General features: G+C 44.8%; 1 protein-coding gene across 1 annotated transcript; it reads left to right on the top strand.

Moving 5' to 3' along the window:
- The first annotated feature begins 4,424 nt into the window (after window positions 1–4,424).
- Window positions 4,425–10,170, top strand: LOC118769177 (testis-expressed protein 47). Its single transcript, XM_036516244.1, has 8 exons — window positions 4,425–4,681; window positions 5,400–5,472; window positions 6,902–7,005; window positions 7,848–7,912; window positions 8,295–8,496; window positions 8,734–8,890; window positions 9,271–9,329; window positions 10,108–10,170. Exons 1-7 carry the CDS (start codon window positions 4,568–4,570, stop codon window positions 9,306–9,308), a joined length of 753 nt encoding a protein of 250 aa, XP_036372137.1. The 5' UTR covers window positions 4,425–4,567; the 3' UTR covers window positions 9,309–9,329; window positions 10,108–10,170.
- The last annotated feature ends 207 nt before the right edge of the window (window positions 10,171–10,377 follow it).

Here is a 10,377-nt window from a genome sequence, read left to right as displayed (position 1 = left end):
CATGCAGAATTTATATTTATACTATTTTACATTTAAAAAAGGAAAAACAAGAAACCAAAGGACTGAGGTAGATGTACAAGCTAAGCTCAGCAATGTGTGGTACAAAAGAAGAGGTAATGAAAATCAGCTTCACAGCATCCAAGAGAAACTGTGAACAAGCTGCGCCTGCAGAAGGAAAAGTCTCCTCTGAAGCCAAGTATCAAGCAAGATGCTGTCGCGGGACACAAGGGCTTTGTATACACATACTGTTGTAAAGGAAGTAACTGGCAGAGGTATTACGCTTATGATTTGGGTGTTATTGTTATTGCACTTTAGTCTCAGTTACATCTATTCGTTCAGTGGACATTAAGCATGTTTAGAAAGAAACTACTGAGGGATGCGGTGGAAGGCTGTAGCCCCTGTACTGCTTGTGCCACAGGAAACTGGCTTCACAGAATGTACATAATAAGAAGGAGCGAAGAGGAAGTACAAACAGCAGTTACAATATGTATGGATTGGTTTTCTTACATGGATAATATTGCCATTGAAGTGTATTGCTGAGTAAAGGGAGGGAAATATCCAGTGAAACAGCTCGCATTGTATCTGAAACATAATCAATAAAAATGATCAATAACTGACATTTGACTGAAAGACTCTGTCTGAGCTGACTAAAAAGAAGGCAGGTTCTGTACTTGGTAACAGAACTGACAGAAGGCTAAGGTAGGACTGCGTGTTGTCGTTCCATGGATAGGCCCAGTCAATCTGAAATTCCATACAATAGCCACCAGGTGGCAGCACCACAACATAGCACAGTGTAGCCAGAGCACAGTTCCAGCCACTTTTGAGAGCGGCTTTTTCATGCAGAGTTTCAAAACTCTTCCTCACTCTCGACACCTGTTTTGTTAACCTCGGTTCTGAATAGCTGTGTGTATGCTATTGTTTCTTTACCCAACCAGTCTGATCATGAATATATATATATTTTTCTGGAAATAATATCACATCCCAGCCAAATACCTGTGCCCCACACTCAGTACATTTTTGAGCTCATTTAAACATGGTATACAGATAAATAAATTACTGATCCACCTGAGACAGGAGAATGGATTGAAACCAGCAGACAAGCAAACACTAGCACACATGACCCACAGGAACTGAGTTTGAAGCTCTAGCTGTAATTGCTTCGAGCTATTGCTTTGTGTCGTGCCATGGGGTGATCACTTTGTAACAGAAGGATCAATTTGTATGATGTCATAGATCTATTGTTATTAATGATGCCACGGGACAGTGAGAATCTTCTCAGATGCCACCAACCCGTGGCGACGCAGTGCTTATATTGCTCCAGTTTTCTTTTCCATCTCTGTCAGATATATTTTTGGAAAAATAACAGGTGCTTCCTCTTTCATGTTGTGCATAAACACTAACTCAGCCATCAAGAAAGCCCAGCAGTGCATGTTCTCCCTCCAGCAATGGAATGAATTTAGGCTGATGCCTGCCACTGCCATTCTACGTAGCAGCTACAGACACAAATACCTCTCAAACCTTGTCAATAATTGCATGGTATGGTACCTGCACAGCCATTCTTGAGAATTTTTTAACCACCACTACCAAAATAATTAGCTGTGAATTACCAACCAGTCACTACACCTAATTGTGGAAATACACTGAGGCAAGAGTGAAAATGGATGAGTCTTATCCCGCCCAGTCCCAGTCTGTTCTAGCTTCTCATGCAATTCAGATCACTATTGGCCAGAACTTCTCTGTTTACGGACTCCCCTCTGGCAATAAAGGCTATCTCAGACTGACTGCAATAAAGCACAAAGAGTGCCTTTCATTTTCCTCTCTGCACTGCCTTTTTGTGGGTCTACATTCACATGTGGATTTGCATATATATTACACGCCTGTGTAGTAGCCGATACTGTATTTGAATTGTGGATATACAGTGATGTATATTAGGTAACATTATTATTATTGCTTTGCTTTTATTAACAGTTCTCGGAATATGTGTTTATATGCAAGTATTTATGAAAATGTATTTACATGCTGTCCTGTTGTAAACCAACCAGACAAATTCCTAATGACGACCGATGACTACGAATAAAGCGTTCTGATTCTGATGTCACAGAGCAATCGCTTCATGTGATGTCAGTGAGTGATCAGTCAATTTGTTGTCACAAAGCAATGGCTTTGTATGGTGTCACAGAATGATCACTTTCTATGATACCGAAGAGTATTATGATGTCGAGGAGCAATCACAGCAGGCAAACAGGCCCCCCCCCCTCCAAAAAAAAACAGGAGCAGAGTAACGAGTAGAAACACCAACGATACCGTTCATTAGAGCAAGCTCAGTACCTCACAAAGAGGCGCCTGAAACTGCAGTCCTTAAATCCCCCAGTGGTGCGCAGGTGAATTTGCTGCAGGTGTGGTTAAAACTCAGGCGACCCAGAGCGTGGGCGTGGCTGAACAGGGAGTTGGCTGGAGGCAGGTCTGACACTTAGACCAGTAGCTGAAATTCTTAGCTGCACTGAAGGATATTAAGTGGGGGAAAGGCTAGTTGTTTCTGGTGTTTAAATTTGATCATATGCAGTTCCCCTAAGAGTAAATTCAGCCAAATCATTTCTTGATTGAATTGATTTTGTTTGAAAGCTGTCATATAAAATTGTTTCATTACACACCCGACAAAGACACTGTACTGTTTTTTAGTTAAAATTTGATGACAGTGTCATACTTAAGAATCAGAATTAGAATCAGAATGAGACTTTATTGGCCAAGTATGCTTTTACACATGAATTTGACTCCGGTTCCAATGTCTCTCATAGTGCTTTCATACAGTGAATTTCCAGGTGACAACAACTACTTCCAAATGAATCAGGATATACTGTAGCTGGTGAAGATAACACAGATTTGTTGCATGTTTTCATTTTCTGGCAGCAGATGCATTTCTGGAACTCTAAAATTCTGCAGCAACAAGTGTTACCTGATCTATACTATAATCTTCGAAGTTGTTAAGCCTTAATTCGCAAAGCAGCTCTCCTGTTTTGTGTAACTGGAGACACAGCAGCATCGCAGATAGGTGTTAACTACAAACAATGGAACAATGTGAAAACAAGACAGTATGCCTTTAAGAAGGACATTATAGCCTCCAGCCCATAGCACCCCCCCCCCCCCCCCCCCCCTTCGCTGAGAGTTGCTAAGTAACAAGTCCAAACAACCATGTCAATCATGGCCTCCAGACCAAAGAAGGCCCTGGCAGCTCCCTCTGTCGAGGGGAAACCTGTCTTCGATGAGAGAGTGTCGCTGTTCACGAAATTGGAGGACTCACGCAGAGCTGTTAGAAAGGTTTGTTGATTCTGGGAGCTGTGACAGTTTTGCTAACCCACACACACACAGACAAACACACACACACACACAGAACCTCAGCTGGTGGATTCTGTCTTCTGCTGCTGTAGCACATTGATGATGTGAGTGTGTGTGTGTGTGTGTGTGTATGCGCGCGCACGTGTGGGTGTGTGTGTGTGTATGTGTATGTGTATGTGTGTGTGTGTGTGTCTGTGTGTGTGTGTGTGTGTGTGTGTGTGTGTGTGTGTGTGTGTGTGTGTGTGTGTGTGAGTGTGTGTGTGTGTGTGTGTGTGTGTGTGTGTGTGTGTGTGTGTGTGTGTGCACGCACATCCACTAAGGAACTTCCTGCTGTGTTTGTTTCCACAAGCTGGAGGTCTGAAATGCTCAGAATAATCCTCAGAGGGAGAGTGGTACAGGAAGATTTTTCCCACAGATACAAGCATATCCACTGAGCATTATGTGAGAAACGTGACTCTAAGAGGTTAAGCAAATGGCTGATGTTGTTGTATTACTTAAAGCTACAGTATTATGTTGGCTTGCAGATCTGGTGGCTGTTTGGTCTAGCTGTTTTGTGTCTTAAGTGTTTTCTCTGTGATGACTTCCAAGGGAGAAAGGAATGCCTCCATGGTTGTATTGGAAAAAACAGACAACCCTAAGGCATTGAGCCTGGTCAGGCAGACTGTGTGAGCCCCTGGCCACTCCGTGCACAGGACCAACCCAGGCCTCCTTTCACATTCAAATGAGTCTCTCAAGCCTCTCTCCGCGAAAGGGAATGTGATCTGTTGCCATAGCGACTCAGCCTCCCCAGCCGGCAATCTACAGAATAAACAAGATGCCAGTAGTAGGGGAGGCGAGTGGTGTGTGTGTGGGGGGGGGAGCATGTGCCAGTCCTCTTAGCTGTCATCAGTCCTCTAGCCTGACCCCCCACCCGCCCAAAAAAAACCCCCTATGCCCACACAGCCTGGCAGATGCAGACTGGGGGACCACGAGTCCCCACATCCCCGGTGAAGAGGGCGGGGAGGGTGAGGTTTTTTTTTTTTTGTTTCCTGGCTGCAGGGCATGTAGGCGGACGCACTGCAGACGAAGCTTGGTTTTATTGCACTGGGGGATCAGCAGGTCTCCAGGGTATAGCATGAGGGAGGCAAACACAGAGAGAGAGAGAGAGGGCTGGTCCCAAGACACACACACACACACACACGCACACGCTAGTAGCCAGCCGTCACTGGCCCGTTCCCCTTAAGGGCAGACAGGCATGGAGGCTAAGGACGGGGACAAAAAGCAGAAGAGCTCGGAGGAGGACGTGGGGACTAGCTTGTTCCACCGCCGTTTGGCCCACAGGATGCTCCTGAACCCCCAGGAGGAGATGGTCAGTAAGGCTCCGTCGGCATGAGGCAGGCCACCGCCCCTTGCTCCCGACACGTGGGATTTATACTGACCAAAACTATCACTTGTTTTGCTGTGAAATTGTACACTGACGTACTAGCTAACCAGCATGTCAAGAAATGCATGTCATCCTCCAGGTCAGCAGATTACATCTGCAGAACAGTACTAGGATTAATTTAAAAATGGCTTTGACTCATGCCTGTAGGCGCCATGTAGAATAGCTTATAATTATGATGTTGTGATATTTAACAAGGGATACTTTTTTAATGAAATTTTAATGAAATTTAGAAGGTATTATGAAATAACTCATATTCATGGAAGACAACTGATTGTTAGGTGATTGATGTTGGAGAAAAGTGTGATTACTATGTTGCATGATAACCTGATGTATTTGTAGAGGCAGCTTTGACTCAACCAATGTTGATTATGAAAGGTTCGGAGACATATGACTGACAGGCTTGCTCCTCTATGCAAGGGGAGAAGTTAATTGGGAAGAATTGAGAGAAGGGGAGAGAAAGTATGTATGTTAGTTTGGAAGTGTACCCGTCCACGCATGTGTGTGTTTGTGCGTGTGTGTGTGTGTGTGTGTGTGTGTGTCGTTGGGGGGGGTGTTCATCTGTGTTGTATCCCGACTCACAATACCTGTCAGCTTACTTGCTAATTACCCACCCCTCGCCGACCACATCCTTCTGTTCCCCCAGAAGTTCCTGTTACACCGGTTGGTGGTCATCGGAGGCATCTCTCCTGAGCTTGCTGACAAGCGGGACCTGGGAGGTAGGCCAGCAGTCGCTGCAGGACACCGTTCGGAGAGATTAGGAGAGAGAGCGCTCACCAGCGCTTTTCAGTGCGGATTACAAGGCATTGCCTCCGCGCTGACAGTCCCCTCTCCACACTCTTCCTTCGCGTTGCCATGAGAGGGCACCTTTCCCGATGAGAGCTGGTAGACACAAATGACTGAGAATGTATTATTTTCCTGTCCCATTTTTAATCTAAGTGCTGTATTTACTCCTGTCCTAAAATGCTGTGTCCTTGGCTCTAAGAACCAAAAAGTGTTTGACGGGTATGTAATTTTTAAAATAACGTTATCGGTTTGATGGCCACCGAAAACAATTAACGTTTAACGTGTTAAAAAGTATAATGTTGTCATTGGTTGGTCAAAACTGAAGAAAAAGCACATTGCTGTTAGATTGAATCTAGGTGTTACAGGCATGCTTCCACAGATCCACCTGAACAAACAGGCCAGGTGTGTCTGAAGAGAGCTGGGTGTGTTTTTTAATAGCGGTCTGTGCTGGGGAGTCAATAAATTAGCCAGTCCCAGACATAATAATAATTTGGCACAGAGCACAGGAGAGAACCAAAGCACAGCCATCAGGATTTCTGCCTCCATCAGGTGCGAGTGAACAAACATTTATCGTGCCAAGTGGCCATGATAATCTATTTCCAAAATATTACATTACACTACATTACATTACATTACCTTCATTTAGCTGATGCTCTTATCCAGAGCGACTTCCAGCACAATGGAACAGAAGTGTATCCAGAAGCGTATCCAAAACACAGGCTGATGGGTGTGGGTCGTGCCAGAAAAGTGTAGAGATGCTGTGGGATCAGAGGCACTCGAGCAGCACCTGAGACCCAGAGACCTGAAATGTGTACTGCCATATTGCCTCATGTTACAATGACACACCTGGCAAAGTGTCTGTGGAAACCTGGCGTGTCACTTCTCCTTCCAATGGATGATGTGCCCTTTGTGGAGTCTAAAAGGTTAATGAATGAGGGGGTACTTTAAAATACTTTAGGTGGCAGTTGTCCGTACTATTATTCAGTCACACTGAAATGTTATCATCAGACAACACCGCCTGAACAGGAGTGGAAAAGAACACACTGTCACTCAGTCCTGCACAACCCGAGAGAGGCAGAAAATAATAAGTGGTTGATTAAATAAAGATGAGCGCAGACAGGGACCTGGCAAGACAGCAAGCAGCTACTTTCGCAATACGCCAAACGTCCGCGAACGTTCGGGAACAGGGTGTTTAATCACTGAGCTCGGAACATATCAAAGTCACGAACACGCTCGATTCAGGGGGGGAGTTTTTAGCGGTGGGCTTCTGCTGGGGTTACTGCCCCCTGGCGCAATTAACGCGGTTCCCTTACGGCTGAAATCACAGCCCTGTTTTGTTTGTCTTTGCTGCCGTAAATACAGGCCATTACGAGAAATTAAACCAGCGCTTGCAGCGGCATTGCCATGGAGACGGATTCACGGGGCTGCTCCTCCTGTACCCGTCCCACCTGGTGCACGTTGTGGAGGTAATTCATGCTTTCGCAGGCCCCCTTTGACCCCCCTCCCTTTGACCCCCCTCCCTTTGACTGCGCTCACACTGCAACACATGGGAGGCATCATAAAAGAACACAGCACAATTGAACAGGTAGTTTATGGAGATAATTGCTATGGAGTGCCACGCCCACTCTCGCATATTGCAATTAACTTGTGAGTCATTCATGTGAACAATGACTCTAGAGCTGTTTTATTTATTTTTCAGATAAGTACATTCGCATGAATATATCTGTCCAACGCAAGCAACTTGGCCGTTTGAGGAAACATTTGTTTGCTAAGCAGATAGACCTACTCACAATGACTTGCAAAGCTTTTAATTTTTTTGAAGTCAGAAGTTCATCCACAACTGAGTTCTGAACAGCAGTTTTCTCCCTGATATTAGAACTATTGTACTGCCGCTCTTTAGTCCAGTCAACAGACCGCTGGATCACACCATAACCTATGGAGCTTTAACCCATTTGACCACTTGTGCATTCACCTGGAACCCTGAGTAGTTTGTGGGCCGCCTCATGTCTCAACCACATTTTGAAAATAGTGGTATATCTTTCCCAGTGCCTGCACCAACTCTACCCATACAAAAAATGATATATTGAGAATATATACTTTTAGCTCAATCAACATATTGATTAATGTTCATAAATAATAGCCATTTTGGTGTATTGCAATACATTTCTGCTTTGCATGAATATATTTTAATGCTTTTACAATAGATTTTTGGTCTGAGCAATGTATTTTTCAATGTGTTGTAGTATATTTCATTTTTTGTGTGGGAATGCCATCCAGGCTGCTGTGTTCTCTCCTCTTTTCCCTGCAGTCCTCCAGCGAAGTCCTTGTTTCTGTGCTGCAGGACCTGAGTGACATGAAAGAGCAGTCACACAGGTGAGTTCCGGCACCGCCACTCCCACTCCTACTGCCGGGAGGACCCCCCCCCCCACACACACAGCTCTCACCACTCACCTGATTCATGGTATATCTGTGGCTCTCATCTGTTTAGCATTGACACAGCAGGGGTCTTAGATAACAATCATAGCTCCCCTCCCGCTAATGCACTGAGAATTCATTTCTGATAGTGGGCTTCCTTGATGAGAGTATCCTCAGCAATCAAAGCACGGCCATTATTCAAGAGCTTGTAAAATGAGATATTTTTTTTTAAAAATGTCGACTCAATTTAGAGGGAACTATACTTGATTTCTGTTTCTCAGGCATGACACAAGCCTGTCTCACCTGCTGCTCTGTTGTGTTCGGTTGCCGTGGTGAACAGCGCCCTGATCGTGGAGCCCAGAGTTCTGGTGGTGTCACATGACCTGCCCAGCAGGATCTTCCAGGACTGGAGGTACAAGGTTCTGGACTTGCCAGCCACTACGCTGACCAGCGCCACCAGAAAAGAGCCAATCGGGAAACTGATCAGCGATGCGCTGACCCTGCTCCTCAAGCTAGGAGACCACCTGCTCAAATCGGGCAAGGTGGGTCATTTAGAGCCAGAACCAGAACCCAGAACACAGAACCACATCATGTGAAGCATTGCCTATCATTTAGTGTCGTAAAAAGTTTACACAATGTGTAGCGTTTTTATAATGCATTAAAATGTAATAACATTGATAACAGTAGTAACAGTGGCTCTTGGGAGCTAGTGCCATTGAAATGACCCCTGAGTGAGTGTGTCTTCTGGGGGAATATCTTTCATTTTTCTCCCTTGGCAGGACTTGAAGACCTCCCTGGAGTCCCTCCAGGAGAAAGCCCCGGAGCTGATCGTCCCACAGGACGTCCTGGCTCAGCTCCTGGAGAGGGAGGAGCTCCTCACCCCTCAGCAGTACCTGCAGGTGTACCACTCTCCCATCAGCATCCCCATCGACTCCAGTAGGGGCTTTTACCTTCCCCACCCCTCATTACCTGTATGCCCCAGTTTGACAACCCACCAATTTGTAATGGTCCCACAACAGTTACTCTCAAGAATTAGATGGATGGTGTTAACCTGGGTGTATGAAACTGTCTTAAATATCGTATTAATATAGGAAGCATATAATGATACTTAAAGATATTGATACATAAAGTTGAAAGCTTCTGCAATGAATGATAAAAAACTGGGGTTTGAGGAATTAAGCTGTATATAAACTCTGCCAAATGATTTCATCTTTAGAATGCATTGAGGGGCAGTTTTACATTTACACCAGAACTTACAGTAATTATTCCTAAGAGGAATGACATTAGCATGCAACATGTGTTGTGTTTGTGTATAGGGCACGTGTTTGGAAGCTGCTGTCCGGCCACAGTTTAACCGTTTGCCAAAGGGTCAAAGGTATGTGCCCATCATCATGTTGAAACATGAAGCATGTGTGTTGCTCAAATCTCTGCTGATGTCTAAGACCTGCACTGCATGCCTGACTAATCTCTGCAGTGAAAATATGGGGCCAAAGGATGACTGAAACACATTGATTCTGGCCCCAGAGGTGACCTTTGAATACTGCAAATAACCTGATCCTTGACAGAATTGGTCAAGATTACCACAGATACCCTGCCACGGTTCAGCCATTGTTTTGATTGAGATGTTAAAACAAGGTCCTCACTCTCTGTGGTCAGTGAAGATCCCACAGCATGTATTTCAAAGAACAGTCTCCTCTCATGTCTCAAACTGTCTCCTACTAAACTATAAAATGTTATTATTATTAAAACACGTACTCAAATGGTTTAAGACTCTAGTGGGCGAACTCTGAAGCATGGTTGCGAATTCCTCTCAAACAGGGGCGTGCAGCTGATCTCTGAGGGTCATGGCCCAGTGAATTATAGATGTGCAATAACTCAAACCTCATTAGAGAACAAGTCATACATCCTCAGTCAGTCTAGTACTGAGATCAATCATGCCATTACCACCTCCAGTGACTATAGTAATCACTCTTGGGAATGAACGTAGACCATTTCCAGTCCCCCCCCCCCCCCCCCCCCAAAGAGCAAAGGTATGCACACTTGCCCTAAATCATTCCTGTGGATCAAAGGTTATTATACCTCTGCTTGCAGGTCTTCAGGAGTTATATTGTTTGTTTAAGTGACAGCACAAATTTCTCTCTTGCTTTCTACAGTGTGCACGGCCTTCATCAGATACGTCCAAGAGTGAGACCTGGAACTGTCTGTGTGATACAGACACACTAAATTCGCTTTTGCTACTTTGTGATCAATACAAACTGCGTTCAATCTGAACTTGGCTGCTCGTTGTTTTCTTTGTATTCTTTTTGGCTGAACACTGACACACGCTGGTCCAAGAGGGCGCTGCAGCATATGCAAGCAAAATTTGTTTGCATACACACACATTAACATTAATTCATTTAGCAGACGCTTTTATCCAAAGCGAC

This window comes from Megalops cyprinoides, chromosome 1 (assembly GCF_013368585.1).
Source record: "Megalops cyprinoides isolate fMegCyp1 chromosome 1, fMegCyp1.pri, whole genome shotgun sequence".
NCBI classification, from domain to species: Eukaryota; Metazoa; Chordata; class Actinopteri; order Elopiformes; family Megalopidae; genus Megalops; species Megalops cyprinoides.
Note: the sequence above shows the minus strand (reverse complement) of the source record. Positions and strands in the feature narration are given on the sequence as shown.

Bases quoted from the DNA above. Each gene is read 5' to 3' on its own strand.
- LOC118769177 (XM_036516244.1), top strand. From the start codon at position 4,568: ATGGAGGCTAAGGACGGGGACAAAAAGCAGAAGAGCTCGGAGGAGGAC. The intron at 4,682-5,399 runs GTCAGTAAGGCT...CTGTTCCCCCAG, and splicing joins TGAACCCCCAGGAGGAGATG to AAGTTCCTGTTACACCGGTT. The intron at 7,913-8,294 runs GTGAGTTCCGGC...CGTGGTGAACAG, and splicing joins ATGAAAGAGCAGTCACACAG to CGCCCTGATCGTGGAGCCCA.